This window comes from Zalophus californianus, chromosome 5 (genome assembly GCF_009762305.2).
Source record: "Zalophus californianus isolate mZalCal1 chromosome 5, mZalCal1.pri.v2, whole genome shotgun sequence".
NCBI classification, from domain to species: Eukaryota; Metazoa; Chordata; class Mammalia; order Carnivora; family Otariidae; genus Zalophus; species Zalophus californianus.
The window spans coordinates 96,252,965-96,275,498 of NC_045599.1; the positions used below are offsets into that span (position 1 = coordinate 96,252,965).

At 44.6% G+C, this 22,534-nt stretch overlaps 1 protein-coding gene across 1 annotated transcript; it reads right to left on the bottom strand.

Annotated features, from left to right (window-relative positions):
- Positions 1–5,621: 5,621 nt before the first annotated feature.
- FBLL1 (fibrillarin like 1) lies at positions 5,622–8,265 on the bottom strand. The gene has a single exon (XM_027606047.2). The coding sequence runs from the start codon at positions 8,005–8,007 to the stop codon at positions 7,015–7,017; it is 993 nt and encodes a 330-aa protein (XP_027461848.1). The 5' UTR covers positions 8,008–8,265; the 3' UTR covers positions 5,622–7,014.
- Positions 8,266–22,534: the final 14,269 nt, after the last annotated feature.

The following is a 22,534-nucleotide window of genomic DNA, read 5'->3' on the forward strand; positions in this document are numbered from 1 at the left end:
TTTAATAAGATTTGAATTCCCTAACCAAATGAGAGGCAGAACAAGAGGAATAGGGAGGAGAGGCATTTATTCTCACCTAAGCACAGGAGGGATGGATGAACAAAACAGGAGGCAGGGAAAACCATCTATAGGACATGTCTGAGCTAAGTCTGAAAGCATGGGGAAGGAGTAAGTCAAACAGGTGATGTGGAGAAGAAAGTACTGTAGGAAGAAATAATCATGAGCAAGGCCCACGCGTCTGAAACACAAGAGGAGACAGCAATTCTGAATTACTGAAACAGAGTGATGTGAAACAAGATTGAAGAAGTAGTCAGAAGTTGGCCTTTGGAGGGCTTTGAATGCCATGCTGTTTTAGTCCCTCAGGCAACTTAACAAAATGACAGAGACAGGGTAGATTCCTATTTCTCCCAGTGCTGGAGGCTGGAAGTCTGAGATCAGGGCGCCAACACGGTTGGGCGCTGGTGCAGGTCCTCTTCCAGCTTGCAGAATGGCAGCTTTTTGCTATGCCCTCACATGGCGGAAGGGGAGGAGATCTTTTGGGCATTTCTCTTATAAGGCACTAATCCCATTCGACAGGGCTCTGCCCTCATGACCTAATCACTTCCTGTGTTGGTTCTGTGCCCCACTGCACCATGTGAAAACGGGGCCTGTTCTCCATCACACCACCAATTCTCTAACACCAGCTGGCTGTCCTACAATGCAACTCAATTCTGACATGCTCCACCTGGAGAGAGCTTCAGATCCCACAGGCTGAGTGAGGGCTCAGTCCCACAAGATGCTCACCCTCCCAACTTAGACGCCAACAACAAGCCCGGGTTGTTACCTGTGTTTCTGACTGGCTATGAATCAGAGGAGACCCAGAATTCCTGGGTGATGTTTTCAGGCACAAGTCCTCCAGGAAGAGGCTTGGCTGGAAGCAGTAGGTGAAGTGTCTAATGGACAGTGGGCATGGAGCCATATTGGATGGGATGCTGGATGGCCACCAGGGAATGGAAATGGCAAGCATGAGAAAAAAGGCAACATTTTGGGAGGAAATCTATAAATGTTTTTGCTCAAGAGACAGAAAAGCCCATTCAAAACAACTTATGTATTGAGAACTCTTAGAGTCTGGATGAGGAGATAAATGTGGCAGAATCTGGCTACTGATTAAATATCAGTGTGCGGTCTCTCATGTCTGATCAGAGGTGATCAAAAAGGCTCCACTTGGCAGACCTGGTGCGGGGGAAGGGAGAAGGTGCCTCCCCATGCCGGACTTGGAGCACAGCCTGCACCCTGCAGTCTCAGAAGGACTCAGGGCCCCCCACAGGTAAATTCACATTTCTACGGTCTCCTCCCTTTCTAGGTCTTCTTATCTGAGGCCTTAGAGGTCTCCTGCGGGCAGCTCTGCCACCTGTTGGAGGCAACAGAGGAAGACAAAAATGCTCTTCCCCTCTCTGACTCAGAACTCGAAACGTCTCCACTCCTGGCCTTCCTGCTCATCCCCCCATTGCCCACCTCAGGGTCCATAAAACTGCTGAAGCCTTTTGTTCCAGGTGCTGGAAACAGCAAAATGACCCCCACACCCCAGTAGCTCTCAGCCCCCTGACCTTCAATCAGGGCCATTGCACCGGGGGAAATGAAACAGGGGGAGTCGGCACTTTCTCTAGTTCTAGCCTTTTGCTTATTCCGTGGCAGTAATTAAAGACTTAACTCTGACACCTGGCAACTCAGCGCTCTCCCAGCTCAGCTGAACTCCTGACATACATGATCTGCATGCAGCTCTCAGGGGCCAAATGCCCAGAAACATTAATAACTTTGTTTTCATGCACAGACTTCACCTCTCCTCCTCTTTGGAATCTTGGGGAGTACCCTGGGCTGTCACAGAGGCCCCAAGTAGCCACAGGCACCAAAGAAAAGCTCAGCTATTTTCTTCCAGTTATCCAAAATACTGTACTAAATCTGCCTTTCCCGATCAATGACAAGAGTGGTATGAGACTGTAAATAGTGGCTGTCAGCCCTGGGGGCACATTAGAACCACCTGCGGGATGGATGAAACACACTGAAGCCACGTCTTTCCCTAGAGCATCTGATTTTCATTTCATTAACTTAAAGAAGCAACACAATCCTGCTCTTCCACTTTCTATTTTTTTTAAAGATTTATTTGAAGGTGGAGGGGAGAAGAGGGAGAGAATGCTCAAGCAGAGCCCCCCCCCCCACCAAGCGCGGAGCCCCATGTGGCCTCCATCTCACGACCCATGAGATCGCTACCGGAGCTGAAACCGAGAGTGGGACGCTCAACTGACTGAGCCACCCACGTGCCCCTGTTCTCCCACTTTCTAACTGAGCCACACTGGGTGATTCACATCACTTTCCGGGGCCTCCGTTTCCTTATCTATGGTGTGGGGGTGATAACACTTGCCTCCCAGGGGGTGGTTAAGTTAAGCAAGGTGTCTGGAAGCCTAGTAAATGTTATCTCAATTGGAATGTGAATCAAGAGCTTTTGGAAGAGAGATTTCCTGTGAGTCCAAAGGCCTGGAAGACTGCTTGGAAGAGTTGTATTTGCCTCCTGAAGAAGGAATGTCGACACTTGGGTGGGTGGAGAGGCGAAGGGGCCACTCTAAGACATAAGCAATCAGGAGCCCTGCCCTGGGCCCTGACTTTACAGGACTTTGCCCTGGCTTTCCTCTGTCTGCACCTTGCCCCCCAGGGCAAGGAGGCCATAAAGAACAAGTGCCATCCCCCCCAAGAGCCCATGTCCCCATCTTCTAGTTCATGGGTCCCGCACCAGAAACCAGCCTGAGCCGCCTGGGTCTGCTTCTTTTGTATTCTCCAATCCAGTCCTCCTGACAGGGGACCACACTTCCAGTTTGCCACTCTAGCCCCATGGGGTGCCTTAAAGGAGGCTATTTATTAAAGGGCGTGGAGACAGACCTTGGACTTGAAGGCTGGAATTCTACAGTCATGTGCATGAGGCCTTTCAGGGTGTAGGCAGACCAGGGGTGGGAAGGGAAGGGGCAGACTACAGGCTAGGGGCTTGCATGCGTTCTCTTGCTCCAGACTACACAAATGTTAGAAGTAGCTCCAACACCAGTGTTCATTTTATAGCACTCCATTACGTTTTAGTATTTTTCTGGTATGTTTGTTCTCATTATTAAATTTAAAATAATATTTTTTAAAATGTCACCTGAGTGGCTCAGTTGGTTAAGCGTCTGCCTTTGGCTCAGGTCATGATCCCAGGACCCTGGGATCCTGCTCCCTGCTCTATCGCATCGGGCTCCTTGCACAGTGGGGAGTCTGCTTCTCCCTCTCCCTCTGTCTGCTGCTCCCCCTGCTTGTGCTCTCTCTCTGTGTCAAATAAATAAATAAATAAAATCTTTAAAAAAAAATATCAAACGGTGCTTAGCTCCCAGCCTGAGACCTCATAAGTGCTTGAAAAATGAGTGACGCAGAACCCAAACATACTCACCGTAGCTCAGATGAGCATCTCGCTTCTTAGCAGGATTGCAGCTAGGAAGGAGACTGCCAATTTAAAGGAAGTTAGTTTCTTCCAGTTTAAACCAGTCCCTTTTGGATAAAGGTCCATTCTCTTGGGTCTTCTCCCTGCATCCTTGGAGGCATCTGGGCAAGAGGAGGCTAACAGACATTACAGTGATGGTGAGGGTAGGTGAGATTGGATCTGTGTGTTATCCGCCGCCCCTCCCCACCCCCGCTTCTGCTGACTTGCTCTGGCAGAGTTCACCACTCCTGATTTTTGAGTATCAGCCTCTTACCTCCCCGCACCTGCTGCAGAGGTGCCTACAGCTGGTCACACACTGATGCTTGGGTCAGGCTCCACTGTGGCTCTTGTCAGGCTGCTGATTCTCTGAAACTCAGCAGCAACTTCCATCCATCTTTCAGCTTGAACATCAGGCCCCTTTGAAAGCCCTGCTAAGTTTCCCCCAACTCCAGTGTAACCCCAGGCCTTTATGCTACTCCTGAATTCTCAGCTACCTTGTGATCTTATATTGACAATGAGAGGAAAGATGGGAGGGAGAAACAGTACACAGAGCTCGGTAGAGGTATTTCACATTGCACGTTGGTTTCCTCAGTCAGTTCTCACAAGCCAGTAAGATAGGCATTTTAGCTGAAGATTCCTGTCCCACCCTAGTGTTATGGGTTGAATCTGTTTCCCCCAAAGTCGAGTGTTGAAGCCCTAACCCTCAGTGTGACTGTATTTAGAGATGGGGCCTTTAAGAGGTAATTAAAGTTAAATGAGGTCATAAAGGTGAGGCCCTAATTTGATAGGACTGATGTCCTATACGAAGAGGAAGAGATACCAAAGCTAGCTCTCCCTATCGCCTCCGCTCCCCACCAAACACAAAGAGAAAAGGCCATGCAAGGACCCAGGGAGAAGACAGCCATCAACAAGCAAAGGAGAGAGGCTTCACCAGAAACCAATCCTGCTGGCACCTTGACCAGGGACTTCCTTCCAGCCACCAAAACTGTGAGAAAATATCTATTGCTTAAGCAACCCAGACTGTGGTGTTTTGTGATGATGGCCCAAGCAACCTGAGACACCTAGAAATCACAATGTAATACCTTCTAGGAACCCAAGCATTCTTGGCTCTGAGCATGTCAGGTGCCCCGTGTCACTACTGCTCACTTCCTGGGCCTCGCTGCCCACTGGAGATACAGTCCCACCCTTTTCCTGCCTTTATTCTCCAATCGGGTTCCAGCTTCCTTCCTTTATTCCCTCAGTCTTATTCCCATATTTCTTTTGGTACTTACCGTGTTCTTCCATTGGCCCAGGAACCCATCTACTACTCAGAGATATTCTTTAGGAGGTTGTTTTGTGTCATTTCTCCATTAATGTTCCCACTTCAAGCAGCTTCAGACATGGACTATAAATTGTCCCTGCGGGCATATGTGGGAGTTCTCATGCCAAGGAAAGAGACTGAGTTTTCCCTATAAAGAACCAAGTGCTCCTTTTTGAGGCTGAGCTGACTCTGAGAAGGGCTGGATCCTGTCACATTCTGGAAATTTCCTGGGAGTTCATCCCCAGCCTCAGGGATTCATCCCAGCATCAAGTTAATAAGCCTAGGATTGAAGAGAGGGTTTTCAAAGCAAAGGAGCCAGTATAGATCACCATGAAAGGGCCACAGATTTTGAAGTCAGATTCCTATGGGTTTGATCTCCAGCTGTGAGCCCTACTGGAGGATCATAAGCAAGTTATATCATCTTTCTGAACTGCAGTTTTCTCATCTGTTAAATGGAAATAATGAACCTTGCTTTGCAGGATTGTAATGAAGATTTCACATTCTTTTTGGAAATGACTGGTTTTGATTTTTATAGGCATTTATTCCATTCACCCTATTCTTCCTGAGTCCGTCTGGCCAACAAACCTGAACGGTAGTTCTCACCTTGCATATAGCGTTTGTGTGCTGTGGTGGGGAATGAGGGGAGGCGTGGAGGGATGGATGCCTTTTAAAAAATCTGATTTATCGTATTTTGTTCAGGAAATATCCTCTCAGAAAATGCAGACTAACTGCAGTCTCTGCCCCAGCACATCTTTAGGAAGGCAGAACCATTCTCCAAATAATGCATTAGGGAGCAATCATCCTCAGGCTCAATATCAATGACCTTGGCAATGGGGATTTTTTTTTTTTTTAATGTGTGAGTGAATGAATAAATGTCTTCTTAAAGGCCTGGTTTTGGAACATTCTCAGCTCCTGGGATTGCTTACTCTCCCACTCCCTTTGGGCTGGTTTAGAGAGTCAGAATTGAATGTAATGAGTCCCACAACTCAGGGTCTGCAGGAAATGCCGTTCAGAAAGAGATACTTTCTTTTTTTTTTTTTTTAAGATTTATTTATTTATTTATTTTTGAGAGAGAGAGAATGAGAGAGAGAGAAAGCACATGGGGGGGGGAGGGTCAAAGGGAGAAGCAGACTCCCCGCCGAGCAGGGAGCCCGATACGGGACTCGATCCAGGGACTCCAGGATCATGACCTGAGCCGAAGGCAGTCGCTCAACCAACTGAGCCACCCAGGCGCCCAGAAACAGATACTTTCTGAAGTCATTTTTCTGGTTGTTTCTCACTTGGTGATACCATCTTGGGTATGTTATGCCTGGCAATGGGGACACGTTGCAAAGTAGACCCGCATCCTACCCCCCTGCCTTATTTTGTTATTTTGAAATCTAAGGGCAGCACAGGGAGGTGAAAGAAAGAACACAATGAAACCACAGAACTCTGTTTTGTGAGTGTCCACATGTGGGGACTTGCAGTCTGTCCAGTGTGGGCCATGTAGGGGAGAGGTATGATTCCACTGGTGTAGAGGAAATAGCTGTGGATTTACAGCCCAAAAGATTGGGATTTAAATTCCATCTCCTAACTGGTTATGCATACTTGGGCAACCAGTTCACCTTCAGAAGCCCTGTTGCTTTGCATGTAAAAGGGAAATGGTTAACAAAGCCATCCCAGCGGGTGTGGTGAGTAAGTACTAGGGGATGCAAAAGGGCTTAGGTGAAGAATAAAGTATTAAATACCAGAACTCGGGCTTAGAGTCAGACAGATCAGGGGTGTTACACTACGCTATTGTCCATCAATACCCAGTGCCACTCCCTGGAGTCAGGCTCGGTCATGTGACTTAGCCAATGTAACCCAAGTGCTCCCTCAGTTCCAAGGGGGACTTTCTAGGCTCATTAGCAATGCGCGAGCTCTCTTCCCCCTGCTCCTGTGATGAGAAAGCTTGTGTGAGGAGGAGCCCTGGGACATTAGGGCCCTAAGTCATTAGAGTAAGCGCAACTCCCATGCTGTTCCTTGATGGGTTCCTATCACCAGCTGTTTTAGCTTTTTTAGGGATTTGAAGATTTGGAGATTGAGGGATTGACTGTTATTGCAGGAAAACTGTCTGGCCTCACTGATACACCTGGGTACTGTTTCTTTATGCCATTTAATAGACAAAAGAAAAACAACACACAAAGAAAACACAAACACAGTTATACTGAACACAGCACAGTCTTGGGGAGAGCCCAGGGACGACAGCCCTTGCTGGGTGCTACTTGCTGCCGCTCTTGGGAAGGGGCCGGTAGACCCCCACGACCACAGCGTGGTCCCTCTCATAGGGCTCCAGGGTCAGTTGCTCTTGAGGCTTTAAGTTCTCCTGCTGCAACTTCCTCACCTCGGAAGCAAACACCGCCTCAGCAGATGCAGTGGAGTCGATGCAGTTGGCCTTGATGGAAATGAGAAAGTGGCCCCCGTTGCGCAGGAAGGTGTGGGCATTCAGAGCCACTATCCGGGACTGGTCAGGCTGGGCCACATCGGCAAAGATCACATCCACCATCCCTATAAGCATGCGGTACTTGAGCGGGTGCCGGGCATCTTCGAGAACCGGGATGATGTTGGTTCGCTTCTTGGCCACGTTAACCAGATCACGGCCAGCGCGGTGGGAGAATTCAACAGCGTAGACCAGGCCGTCCGGGCCGATGATGTCGGAGACATGAGAGACAGTGGTCCCTGAGGCAGCGCCCAGGTACAGCACTTTGGACTTGGGCTTGATGTGGATCTGGTCGACCCCGCCCAGGATGGCCGCTGCCAGCTTGGAGCGGAAGGGGTTCCAGGTGCGGTACTCTTGTTTCACTCCGCCCTCAGTCACAGTGACCCGCCGCTCGCCATACACCGAGTGGCCCGGCACCATATTCAGCGTTACCAGCGCGTCTTCCGCTCCACGGTAGATGAAGACACCCTCATGCCTGTGTGGCTCCACCGACACAGCATTGGCGCCCTTCCTGCGGCGGTTTTTGTTTTTGCCCACACCACCGCGCCGCTGCCCGCTGCCACCACGGTCCCTACTGTCGCCCCCTCCGCGCCCCCGGCCCCGGCTACCGCCGAAGCCACGCGCCCGCGCCCCAAAGCCGCCCTTGCCCCCAGGGCCGCCATCGCCTCCTCCTCCCTTGCCTCCGCCCCCCCGCCCCCCGCCCCAGCTGCCGCCCCAGCTGCCACCCCCACGGCCACCCGACCCACCCCCGCGCGAGCTTGAGGCAGACTTCATGGCGCGCCCTGGGCACCCGGGTGGGTGGTTAGCGGTGATTGTAAAGGTGTCGCAGATAACTGGTGGTGGCTGTCAGGGGGTACCAGTGCCTTGGAGTTGTCAGGAGTCACAGGTGGTTCTGGATGGCAGTCCTGGCGTGGAACAATGGCGACGGCGGATGCTGCTGGCCTGGTGAGCCACAGCAGGAGACCGGGACAAGGTGTGCGGCGGTCGGGAACAGCTTTACCGCAGTGCCGGCAGCCCTGGAGCCGCCCTTTGACGCAGAGACCTGCGTGATTACATCACACCCGCTTCAGGACCCTGCAGCCCCGGAAGCCCCCCTTCTAACCCGCGAGCGGACGCAACCTGCTTCCTTTTAACTCTTCCCCTTCCTCACCTCCTGCTTTCTTAGGGACCCTTTGCACTTCTCCTGGGGCGCAGAGAAGGAAGAGTCTCCGCTGCAGATGAGGATGAGAGCAAAGGTTTTAGTCCTTGCTGTGCCACTTGTTCGCTGTGTGGTCTTAGGAAGTTTCCTGACCCTCTCTGAAATTCTTGTTTCAACTTGGGCAAGTTTTTTGAACTGAGTCTCAACAACCCATCTGTAAAACAGAACCTACCTCAGAAGTTTGTTTTAAAGCGCTACACTTATCCCAGCCATGGCGCATGATAATTACTGTGTTAGTTTTTTTTTAAACAAATGTATTTCTTTTGGTCTTTTTGTTGAGATATAGTTCACACACAATAAAATGCACCAATTTTTGTTTAAGTAAATGTATTGCCTCTTAGAACTTTTGCCACTCGTGCAAGAGTGGCTCTTGCACCCTTATACAATGTTGATGAGAATGCAAATTGGTACACATATTCTTTTTTTTAAAAGATTGTATTTATTTATTTGACAGAGAGAGACAGAGCGAGAGAGGGAACACAAGCAGGGGGAGTAGGAGAGGGAGAAGCAGGCTTCCCGTGGAGCAGGGAGCCCAATGCAGGGCTCGATCCCAGGACCCTGGGACCATGACCTGAGCCGAAGGCAGACGCTTAACAACTGAGCCACCCAGGTGCCCCAGTACACATATTCTGACAAAACACTTAAACAATATACCTATACTTTGACTTATTCTGCTTTGAAAATGTTATCCTAAAGGGATGATCCCTGTGATTACCAACGATGGTAATTAGTTTTGTTTTGTTTTTTGGATTTTATTTACTTATTTGTCAGAGAGAGAGAACAGCAGGGGGAACGGCAGGCAGAGGGAGAAGCGGACTCCCCACTGAGCAGGGAGCCTGATGTGGGACTCGATCCCAGGACCCTGGGATCATGTCCTGAGCCGAAGGCAGACGCTTAACTCACTCAGCCACAGAGGAGTCCCACCAATGTTGATAATTAGAACTGCTAGAACAGGAGTGGTGACGATGGTAGTGATAATGATCATTGTCAGAGAAGTGGCAGAGGTGAGATGACGTAGACCAACCAATCCAAGGGAAATATTTAGAAGATAGAAGTCATAGTGCTTTCTGATGAACTGGATGTAGGAAGTCAGAAAAAGGAAAATTCCAAGCCAGAGACTGCCAAAGTATAGTGCCTCCCTTAAAAAAAAAAAAATTGTTTGTTTGTTTGAGAGAGCGTGCGAGCGAGTGCACAAGCGGGGAGGGGATGGGCAGAGGGACAAGGAGAAGCAGACTCCCTGATGAGCAGGGATCCTGACACAGGGTTCAATTCCAGGACCCCAGGATCATGACCGGAGCCAAAGGTAGATGCTTAACTGACTGAGCCACCCAGGCACCCCCGTGCCTCACTTTTTTGGTTAATACTCTACAAGGTGCAGCCCTGGTTGTTCTCTACTTAGGTCTGCTTTCTTCCATCAAGTGTGCTAAATCCCAGAATTTGTTCTGGGAATATGTAACAGCAAGAAATTGTTGATTCTTCAGTGTAAATGGGGACACATGGGCTCGAGCCCTAAATCCTGTAACACACCTCAGGAGGAGCCAAAATCTCATGTTTATTCCTGAATTCTAGTCTATGTTTCAAAAACCCTGCTCTTTCAGTCTGCAGCATCTTTTGAGCATTAAAACAAAACAAAACAAAACAAAACAAAACAACTGGGCAGCACAAAAGGACGGAAAACGGTTATAACTGGAGGCTTGGGCATTCAGTCAGCACCTTGGACAGCGACACCAAATGGAACGTTTTAGCTACTGTGACTGGCTTGAGACCCGCTCACGAGCGGGGGAAGGTGGTGTCTGTAAGTGATATAAGCAACCTGTGAACCTCCTTATTAGTGGAACAAAGTGCCTGCTCCAGAGAAAGACAAAATGTACCTGAAGAGCAGGGCAAATGTCAGGCAGGGTGTACTGAATGTGCACCCGCCAAAGCTTTTATTTCATCCTGGACCAGAACTCTTCCTGTTTCAAATTCACAGACAGCAACACCAGTTGTGGTTTTCTCAGAGGGCCAAAATGCCTCCTTAATAGGGGCCATAAGCTTATGTGTTGGAATGTGGACAAGCAGTTAAAAAGTGCAATGTACAATTCCTGAGGTGGATGATTGTTATAAAACATTCTCCTTAGAAATTTCTGCTCTCGGGGCACCTGGGTGGCTCAGTCATTAAGCATCTGCCTTCGGTTCAGGTCATGATCTCAGGGTCCTGGGATTGAGCCAGGAATCGGGCTCCCTGCTCAGCAGGAAGCCTGCTTCTTCCTCTCCCACTCCCCCTGCTTGTGTTCCCTCTCTCGCTCTGTCTCTCTCTGTCAAATAAATAAATAAAATCTTTAAAAAACATTTCTGCTCTCATTACAAATTGAGGAGTGTTCTCCAAAATGATGAACTACCCTTGGTGCCTTGGTTTGGATTTCCCCCAGATCAGACCCTGTAATTGTTAATTTTATGGATCAACTTGACTGGACCATGGAGTGCGTGGTTGTTTGGCCAAACTTATCCTGGTGTGTCTGTGAGTGTGTTTTGGGATGAAATTAACATTGAACCAAGTAGACTACATAAAACAATCTGCCCCTGATAATGTGGACGGGCCTTATTCAATCCGTTGGAGGCCTAAATAGAACAAAGGGCTGATCTTTCTAAGAGTAAGAATTCTCCTGCCTGACAGCCTTTGAACTGGCACATTGACTTCCTGGTTCTATAGCAGCCTGTCTGGCTACAGACTTAAACTGCAACACTGGCTCTGCAGATTTTGAACTCGCCAGTCTCTACTACTGTATAAATAATTTCCTTGTAATCTCTCTCTCATCCTTGCATAATGCCAGGATGGCACACCTTGATCAGTGTACCCAAGACAAACATCACAAATGAAATTTACTGTTCAATGTGCATATATTTAAATTTACTAATCAAGGCAAAATATAGTACATTTTTACTAACACATGACTAAAACCCAGAGTCATAATCAAATCCGAACCACGTATCTAATAGAGCTTGTTAAATAAAGTAGAAAAAAGAGAAAATGTCTCTCCTTTCCTAGTCTCTGTGCCTTAGAGAATAACTCAAGTTCCTTAATTGGGATTCCATTAATATTTGGCTATTCCCTTGCTGGGTGTGGCACTTTATATTTAGTGTGGCTCAGACTCTCCCTCTATTGCTCTCTGCAAATTTAGTGACTGGGACTCTGTTAATGCTTAGGAAGCTCTGAAGGGTGTATTAGTCAGGGTTCTCCAGAGAAACGAAAATTTATTTTCTCACAGCTCTGGAAGCTGGAAGTCCAAGCTTAGAATGCCAGCATGGTTGGTTTCGGGTGAAAGCTCTCTCTTTCTGGCCTGTATAAGGTTGCCTTCTTACTGTGCCCTCACCTGATGGGGAGAAAGAGAGAGAGTGAACTCTCTGGTGTCTCTTCATCAATTGACCTAATTTACTTCTTATTCCAAATACAGACATTGAGGGCTTCAACATATGAATTTTGGGGAGACACAATTCAGTCTATAAATAAGCTACTTTTCGGGCACCTGGGTGGCTCAGTTGGTTGGGCGACTGCCTTTGGCTCGGGTCATGATCCAGGAGTCCCTGGATCGAGTCCCACTTCGGGCTCCCTGCTTGGTGGAGAGTCTGCTTCTCCCTCTGACCCTCCCCCCTCTCATGTGCTCTCTCTCTCTCATTCTGTCTCAAATAAATAAATAAAAATCTTTTAAAAAAATAAATAAATAAGCTACTTTTCCAAAGATCTTCCTTCTAGAAGAAACCTTAGAAATCATCAGTAATTCCTTTTTTTTTACAGACTAGGAAATTGAGATTCAGAAGGTGGCTGGCTTATCCATACTACAAATCCTATAATCTACAAATCCCTACAAACAAATTACCTAAAATCCCCACAAAAATACAGTGGGTCTAGGGGCTTCTGGGTGGCTCAGTTGTTAAGCAGACGCCTTCAGCTCAGGTCATGATCCCAGGGTCCTGGGATCGAGCCCCACATTGGGCTCCCTGCTCCACGAGAAGCCCGCTTCTCCCCCACCACTCCCCCTGCTTGTGTTCCCTCTCTCACTGTGTCTCTGTCAAATAAATAAATAAACATCTTTTAAAAAAAATACAGTGGGTCTAACTGGGCTTTCATCAGTTCATTACATTTTACCTTTTACAAGCATTGTTTATACCTATGTCATGAAACCGTTGGCCAATTGGAAATGCAAAACACCAAACAACAAAAAATAAAAATTTTTTTACCTCAACCGACCCTATGTACTTTCTCTAACTTTGATAAAACTTCTATAACCCAACTGAATATTATTTAACTAATTTCCTAAGACAGTTAATGCTGGCCACTTGAGCTGATACTGGCTAACAAGGAAAGTCAAAGACTGGCAGGAAAAAATAACAAAAAATTACATAAGATTACATCATGCCTTAGTTTAAATTCTCTGTAAGAATTAATTGTTCTTGGAGAAAAAAGATCAAGGCTGCCAGATGACTCATCATTTGCCCCAATATTTTAAGAATTTCTCTATGACCCCATTTGTACCATTAGTTTGTTCTGCTTTCTAAGAAGTTGATAGCCAGTAGGGAAACCACAAATATAGCCATAAAAATTAAAACAACACATTTAGGGGAGCCTGGGTGGTTCAGTTGGTTAAGCGTCTGCCTTTGGCTCAGGTCATGATCTCGGGATCCTGGGATCGAGCCCCACATCGGGCTCCCTGCTCAGGGGGGAGTCTGCTTCTCCCTCTCACTCTCCCTCTGTGCTCCTGTCCCTCTCTCTCTCTCTCTAAAAGAAATGAATAAAATCTTAAAAAAAAAAAAAACAAACCTCAGAAAACACAAGTCTGTTGCGATGCAATGATTCTACCTCCACATAGTACTGTAACTGAACTTTTATTCATTTCCCTTGGTCACAACATGAAATTGTTTTGGCCAAAAATATTCAAGTTCTCCAAACATGCTATTTTTAAAACCAGCACCTTCAATATATTCTTTCTTTATCCTGGAAAGACTGAGACATTTTCACTGAAATATCTGCATTGTCTTCAGTGACTCCGAGACTCAGATTCCTCTGCGAGTCCTCAGCTCCCAGGCCCCTGTGCATCTTGGTATGCCACTGAGGGCTCTGTGCCCAGTAAAGTCCCTCTTAGTCCACCAAATGCGAGGTCCTGGGAACAGATGATCTGGAAGCCACAGGGATAGGCCATACCCCTGGTACGGGTGCAAAGGTAGGCCTGAAATTTGGATAGACTACAAGGAAAAGGAAGGACTCTGAAAAGTAGTAGAGGAAAGAGGAGAAAAAGAGAAAGTGAAGAAAGAAAAACATACACTTCAAGGCAAACGGACATGGGTCCCAGTCCTGGCTCATTGAATTGTTAGCTGTGTCTTCAATGGAATAATGAGGTTGTTAAAAGGATTATAGAGTCTTACAATAAGTGTTCAAATGAGTAGTTCTTACCAAAGCTATTAAGCCAGAGCAGTTACAGAGGAGCTTATGATGTTGGCAGAGTTCTTTTGCTGCTAGATATTGACACATCTTTGTTTAACTCTGCTTGAAATCTCTTAAGCAAATAGGTATTTACTAAGCAAAATCATAAGAAGAAAGAATTTCTTCCTTTCCTATCCAATCCCTATTCTTATTTCAGTCTCCTCAGTTGGTGCCTCAGGCTTCTTATGATTTTTGTATTCAGTCAGGGAAACCCAGTGACAGGCAGCTGAATATCAACCTAAAGGAATTGAAAGGATCATTTTTCCAAGAGAAACGGGAAAGACTCTTGACAAGGATAAAGACTTAAGTTGACCAAGTCTCACTGATTCAGCCCTTATCTTAGAGTTCCTCAGAGAAGAAACTCTTTGGGTTGCTAATTTGTCAGGCATTGTACACTATTTCTCTAAATGCTTTTTTTAAAAATGTTTATTTACTTATTTTTAAGTAATCTCTACACCCAACAAGGGGCTCGAACCCATGACCCTGAGATCGAGAGTCGCACACTCTTCTGTCCGAGCCAGCCACACACGCCCTTAAACATTATTTTTCTGACATCAATTTTTAAAACATTCCTAAGGGAAGAAAAGTTCCATCGGTGTTCCTGGTACTGAGCTGTTTCATCTCCTATAATCCTCACAGGAACTTTGGGGAGAAGGTATTATTACTTCCACTGAACAGCCAAGGTATATAACTTATAAGTGGTAACTAACATTTGATGAGTATCTGCCCAGAGCTATCTCAATTATTATTACTGGTAATAGTAGCAGCATGAGAGTGATTATAATTTTTGAACACTGTGCATATATTAACTATATATATGTCTGTTAGCTATTATATAGATGATATATAATTCTGTAATTCTGTCTGGTTAAAAAGACTAAATTAAGAACACACACACGGGGCGCCTGGGTGGCTCAGTTGGTTAAGTGACTGCCTTCGGCTCAGGTCTTGATCCTGGAGTCCCGGGGTCCTGGGATCGAGTCCCACATCGGGCTTCCTGCTCAGCAGGGAGTCTGCTTCTCCCTCTGACCCTCTTCCCTCTCGTGCTCTCTATCTCTCATTCTCTCTCTCAAATAAATAAAATCTTAAAAAAAAAAAGAACACACACACGTATACACACACACACACACACACACTCATTTATCTTTTTCAACTAGACACACAAAGAAATTAACATGTCCAGAGTCAGACAGCTGCTAACTGGTAGAGCAAGGGGTTAAAACCATATCCAACCTTACACATTCCACCCTTAACTGCAGTGCTACCTGGCCACATCCCTGCTGTATTAGTCTACTTGAACTGCCATAACAAAGTACCACGGACTGTGTGGCTTAAAAAATAGAAATTTCTTCTCTCACCATTCTACAGACTGAAAAGTCTGAGATCGAGATACCAGAAGGGTGGGTTTCTGGTGAGAACTCTATCCTTGGCTTATAGGTGGCTGCCTTCTTACTGTGTCTTCCTAAGGCCTTTCTTTTGTGCCTGTGTAAGGGGGGAGGAGAGATATCTCTGGTGTCTCTTCCTCTTCTTATAAGGACACCAGTCCTGTCAAAGTAGGGCCCCATTCTTATGACCTCATTTAACCTTAATTACCTCCTTAAAGGCCCATATCTCCAAGTACAATCACTTTGAGGGTTAGGCTTCAACATATGAAAGGGTTGGGGGGGGAGGGAACACAATTCAGTCCATAAACTCACCATCCTCAGAGTTGGTAGGCAAGGTTAAGGTGAAGAGAGATTAAGTAACACTTCCAGAGCCAAACAACAGGGAAATAAGTGTTTGAACTGTGTAAAAATCCAGCCTGTATTCTGTGAATTTCTTCAGGGCAAGGACATGTACTTCTCTTGTATTTTACACAGAATTAGGGTACAATTTTAGGCTGATTAATTTTTCCAGTACTAACCTTGCCTTACCAAACCTGTTGAATTCAATGTCCAGTATTGATGAGGGTACAAGGACATAGAGTTCTCATGCATTTTTGCTGAGACTGTGACATGGCACCCTCTCTCCGGGAGTCATTTGGTAATGTGTGCTGAATCCTGTAATATGAGTGTACCCTTTGACTCAACAATTCCACTTCTTTGCTATTTATTAGAAGATGAGCATGGATATGTGCAAAAATTTAGCTTCAAGAATCTTCACTGCAGGGGGCGCCTGGGTGGCTCAGTCGTTAAGCGTCTGCCTTCCGCTCAGTTCATGGTCCCAGGGTCCTGGGATCGAGTCCCACATCAGGCTCCCTGCTCCGCGGGAAGCCTGCTTCTCCCTCTCCCACTCCCCCTGCTTGTGTTCCTGCTCTCACTATGTCTCTCTCTGTCAAATAAATAAATAAAATCTTAAAAAAAAAAGAAATAAGCTCTGTGCTCAACAATAAATAATATAAATTGTAGTATATCCATAAAATGGAATAAAATTCACCTAATATTGATGTTTTAGGAGAATATGCAAAGCCATGGAACAATGCCGATGACATATTAACTAAAAAAAGACTGGTTAAAATATGACTCTTTTCCATTATAAATGTAAACACATGCATATGTTTGCACACAACAAAGAACAAAACACTGTTTATAAATGTAATAGGATTATTGGTAACTTATGTTCTTCTTTTCTTTTCATCATACAATGCGCAGACCCTGCTTTTCTAACCATAAGCCAATATTTATTTTGAAAAAAAAAACACTTTTTAAAATTAGGAGCTTCTTGAATAGTTGACTCAAACTTTCTACTGAATTTGCCCTTGATATTTGGCAAATTCTTTATATAAGACAAAGCAAGGAAAGTATGTTGGTCTAGAAGCTCAAGAAGGTCAAAGTTAGCAGAGAGCCCTTACATAGACACCCCACCCTTTTATTTAAATAGACTGTTTTTTAGAGCAGTTTTAGGTTCACAGCAAATTTGAGTACAAAATACGTAATTCCCATATAATTCTAACCCTACACATGCACAGGCTCCCCCACGATCAACATAGTGTGGCAGAGTAGTACATTATTCCTATCAGTGAACCTACATTGATACCTCATTATCAACCAAAGTCCATAGTTTATATCAGGGCTTACTCTTGGTGTTATACATTCTATGGGTTTTGTCAGACACAATTTATTTTCCTTAAAGAATTAATTTTATTAAAATCAGTTTCATAATTACATCTAGTGCTTACTGGGGAGGGTGAAACAGTGTTGAAAGAGCCAACTGGGATTGAAGGAAGATTGCATCATTGTCACCATTCCTTCTTACCTAAGGAAGGTGGCAAAGGTGTGATCCTAACAAAGCAGGGGTGTCCCAAAGGGTGGTCTAGCACAGGCTCTACTCCCTCTACACCAGTCTGCAAAAGATACTTACATGGGATTTCTGGACTCCTCCTGTGTCACACACCAACACAGGAGGCCCAGCCTGGCATCTTTTGTGGCATCGTAGCCTCTCAGTCCTCTGAGGTCCCTACTGTGCATCTAAAACTCTATGTTCGGTTAAGAATTACCTGAGGATGGGGCCTGTCCTTCCCTTTCCCTTACAGAATCCAGGGAACAATCCTGGATGGACTTCGTTATGTCCCAAACCTCCTTTCCTTGCCAAAGTAGAAACAACTCAAATTTTCTGAAAATTATGGAAATATTTGTCTCTGGTTACTGTTTGCTCCCTACCCGGTTAACTGTATAGACGGTGTCCTATATATCTCTCTTCAAGCCTCTAGTCTCCAAAGATGCAACCCCTTCCTGCAACCCCCTTCTGCTCTGTCCTGCCTCATACCACCATGCTGGAGGCTTTTTACTCCTTTCTAAAGTGAAGCATTCTTGTTTTGATCCATTTTGAAGAAAGTGGGTTGGGAGGAAGTCCTTCAGCCACACCCTAAACCTCATGACCGTAGACTTAGACCTTTTCAAATAATTCACTAATCTATTTATTCATATCTAATCTGGTTCTTGAAAGCATTTACAGAAGTTTGAAAACATTCCTTATAAATGTAACAAGCAGATGTGAATATTTGAGATATAACTGAGGTTTCCCACTCTGGGGCTTTCTGGTACCCTTTACTCATGGCACGCTGCCCCCATTTCAGCTGGAAGCTCCTTAATGTATGAGATAGTGTTTTCCTGGGGCACAGCTGGGAACCTGGTATGGGTGGGGTGTGTGTCCTGTTGATGTTTGTTTGCCATGCTTGAGTAGAATCATTCAAAGCAGTTAAGTGAGGCAAAATCACTTCCCTTACTGCCTTTCACTAAGGAGGGGATTGCAATTAACAAGTCCATCTGCAGGAGCTCTGGGATCTCCTGGTGAAGAAGAGCAGATAACACTGCACCCATTTCAGAAATAAGAAAATCAAGGCTTTGTGAGCTTGGGCCCATTGTCCAATGCACAGTAGAGCTGAAAATAGACCAGTTTCTTGGCTCCTGGTCCCTGCTCTGGCCTCTAAAGTGTGTTACCCTGCCTCAGAAATGGATGCATCCTTCCCAGGCTCAGCTGGATTGTGAACTGTCAGGGAGCAAGCTTGGAAGTTTGATGGGACTGAGTATAGGTTTCTTGCCCACAGAGCCCACAGATAGACAAAATTAGGTGTGGTAGGCTGAAAAATGTCCCTAAAACATATCAAGTCCTAATCCCTGGAACCTGTAAATGTTACCATGTATGGACAAAGGATCTCTGCACATATAATTAAGGATCTTGAGATGGGGAGATTGCCCTGAATTATCTGGGTAGGCTCTAAAGGCAGTCACGTTACTTCATAAGAGAAAGGCAACGGGAGTTTTCACTAACAGAAGGAAAGGTGAAGTGACAGAGGCAGAGACTGGAATGATGTGGCCACAAGTCAAGAAAAGCTGGAAGCCACCAGAAGCTGGAAGAGGCAAAGAATGAATTTTCCCACCAGAGCTTCTGGAGGAAGTGTGGCCCTGACAATACCTTGATTTTTGTCCCAGTGATACTGATTTTGGACTTCTGTTCTCCATAATTATGAAAGAATAAATTTCTATGATTTCAAGCCACCCAGTTAGTGGTAATTTATTACAACAGTGATTGGAAAATAACACATTAGGATAAGGGGGCCTAACCACCATAAAAGGAATGTTTGCTCCATGGGGCAGAAACTATGAGCTGGTGACCCAGCAGCATTCCCAATTCCCTTTTTATAAGCAGTGTGTGTGTGTTTAGGAATTTTAGGGCTGCACAGGTTCACTGAAGGTAATATAGTCCAGAGGGACATAACAAAATGACAGAAAACCACGTCACCAGCAAGATACAGTCCTCCTTATTCATGGATTCGTATTTGTGAATCTGCCGTTAAAAGATTAAAAACATTTTTAATGGGAATAGGTTTTTTCCCCACCTTCTAAATTGTCATATTTAGGGTTATAGGTAATACTTGCTGAATTATGGAGTACTTCATCTAGGTATAAATTGTATATAACCTTCAGAATTTGACGTATGGCTTTTGTTGCCACTGTTAGGTTTCAGTACGTATACAGTTTACATCCAATTTGAGTTTGTTTTTCTTGAATTTTCTTTGTTTTTGGTCACAAATTACTAGATAATAGTAAGCTATTTGCTGGTGTTGTTAAGTAATGCACCATATTTATTTTCTATTTAACTTTTGACTTCCCTTCACCCATTTCTCCCACCCTTCACCCTGTCTGGCAATCACTAATCTGTTCTCTGTATGAGTTTTTTTGTTTTATTTTTTTTATACCACATGTAAGGGAGATCATATGGTATTTGTCTTTCTCTGACTCATTTCACTTAGCATAATGCCCCTGAGGTACATCTTGGTTGTTGCAAATGGCCAAGATTTCATTCTTTATGATTGAATTAATGTAACAATTTAATATCAATAGCATACAAAATCTTTGCTATGTCTGCTCCTCATTTTGTTGCTTTTGTCACAAATTACATCTTTATTTATTGTGTGCCCATAAACACAGATTTACAGTTATTGTTTTAGGCAGCTGTCTTAAATTAGGAAAAAAGTTACAGGCAAAAAAATACATTAATACTGCCTTTTACCCCTATTATAGTTACTTTTACTGGCATTATTTCTTTGTGTGGATTTGCAATACCTATCTAGTGTCCTTACATTTTAGTGTTTAGCATTTCTTGTAGGGAAGGTCTACTTGTGACAAACTCACTTTCTGCTCATTGAGACTGTGTTTCGTCTTCGCGGGGGGGCGCTATTTATTTGCAGAAATTTTAATTCCAGTATAGTTAACATAGTATTGTATGTTTCAGGTGTACAATATAGTGATTCAACAATTCCATACACCACCCAGTGCTCATCAGGACAAGTGCACTCCTTAACCCTATCACCTATTTAACCCATCCCCCCACCTACCTCCCCTCTGGTAACCATCAGTTTGTTCTCTACAGTTCTCTTTCTTGGTTTGTCTTTTTTCCCCTCTCCTTTGTATGTTTTGTTTCTCAAATGCCCATTGAGTGAAATCATATGGTATTTGTCTTTCTTAGACTTATTTTGCTTAACATTATACTCTCTAGTTCCATGTTGTTGTAAATGGCAAGATTTCACTTTTAATGGCTAAATAATATTCCACTGTATATCTTCATTTCTCAAGTAGTTTTCCCAGGCATTGAAGTCATAGTTAACAGGTTTTTTTTTTTCTTTCACCTCCTTGAATATATCATTCCATTGTCTTCTGGTCCCCATGGTGTCTTAGCTGCTATCCTGAGAATCACTTGCACATGATGAGTAGCTTCTCTTGTTTTCAAGATTCTCTTTGTCTTTCAAAGTTTGATCATGTGTCTAAGATTGGATCTGAGTTTATCCTACTTAGAGTTCATTGAGCTTCTTGGATGTGTAGATTTGTGTTTTCATCAAATTTAGGAAGTTTAGGGATGCCTGGGTGGCTCAGTTGGTTAAGCATCTGCCTTTGGTTCAGGTCGTGATCCCGGGGTCCTGGGATCGAGTCCCACGTTGGGCTCTCTGCTCAGTGGGAAGCCTGCTTCTCCCTCTGCCCGCTGCTCCCCCTGCTTGTGCTCTCTCTCACAAATAAAATCTTAAAAAAATTTTTTAGGAAGTTTTTAGCTATTATTTCTTCTAATACTTTCTGCCTCTTTCTTTCATCTGGGACTCCCATTACACACATGCTGGTCTTTTAATGGTGTCCTACACATCTCTTAGGTTCTGTTCATTATTTAAAATTTTTTTTTTGTTACTTAGACTGGATAATTTCAGTTGGTTTATCTTCAAGTTCACTGATTCTTCCTTCTATCTGTTCAAATCTGCTGTTAGGCCCCCCTAGTGAATCTTTCATTCCAGTTATGCTTTTCAGCTCCTCAATTCTATTTGACTTTTTATTTCTATCTCTTCATTCCTATTCTGTATTTGGTACGATTTCTTATGGTTTCCTTTAGCTCCTCAAATATTTTTCAAATAGCTGATTAAGTCATTGTCCTGCATGTCCAATGTCAGGGTTTCTTGGGGGACAATTTCTATTCTTTCCTTAGGTATGGGCCATATTTTGTTTCTTTACATGCCCCTGTAATGTTTTTGTTGTTGAATACTGGACATTTTGAATATTTTAATGTGTCAACTTTATAAATCAGGTACTATCCCCCCCCACCCCCGGGTTTGTTAGTGATGTTTGCTGTCATTGTTAACTCAATTGCTCTGTGCATGCCGGTACAACCTTCAACACTCAACCAGGAAGTTCACAGCTCTGCCTTAGTATTGACTTCTTGCTTGCAGAGTCTTAAATCAGCTGGAGGTGAACCTTTTTAAGTTTTTGCTGAGTAGGTGCAAGCCCTCGATATGAGCATGGCTTTCTAGATATCCAGTAATATGTCAGAGCTTTTCTAAGTCCTTATTCACCAAAGCATCTCATTCCCCAGCCTCCTCCCTAGATCTTCGGTTATTCTGTTTTTTCCCCCCAACTGTTATCCATTGCCCCTGTCAGCAGCAACTAATACATTTGCCTGTGTTTCTGACAAATGCCCTCTAGGTAACTATCTCAGTACCAGAGAGTTCTGAGTTAGTTCAAAGGCAAACCCTTTGAAATTGTACTCGAAGAAGCCACCAGACAGTTCAAAAGAAACAAGCACAATTTTTTTGTAAATTAGTTCCATTATACTCACTGTGGTACTGGTACACTCACAGGGAATGTGGCTGTTATCTTCAAGGCCACTGCTAAGCTAGGGGTAGGGGGATGAGACCAGGGTTAAGTTAAAATGCCACAAAGCTGTCTGTTCTTACCAAGAGTAGGTGTTTCTTCTTGATTATGTTGCCCTGGTCTGTAAGCTTTTAGTTAGTTTCCAGTTCTACAGAAGTTGACTGTGACAATTTTTGCCAGCTTTTCATTCCTTTTATGGAATGCAGACTTCTGAAGTTCCTTAATCCATTTTTGCAGAAGTCTGGATATAAAAGATTTAAAGAACTATATAGGACAGTGTATTCAATAAACCGCAGACATCATATTCAAGTATATGTGGAACATTTTTAAGAACTGAACAACTCCTGGGTTATAAACAGGTCTCAACAAATTTCAAAGAATTGAAACAATGCATTTTAGAAAAGAAACGTGTTTTCCAACAATAATGGGATTAAAAGAGAACTCAATGACAAAAAGACAATTAGAATCTAGCAGCCAGCCAATTACTAAAGATGGTTATAGAGAACATGACAACATGGTTTTCTGGAGCTCTGGTCA

Excerpts from the sequence above, each read along its gene's own strand:
- FBLL1 (XM_027606047.2), bottom strand. The coding sequence starts at position 8,007 with ATGAAGTCTGCCTCAAGCTCGCGCGGGGGTGGGTCGGGTGGCCGTGGG.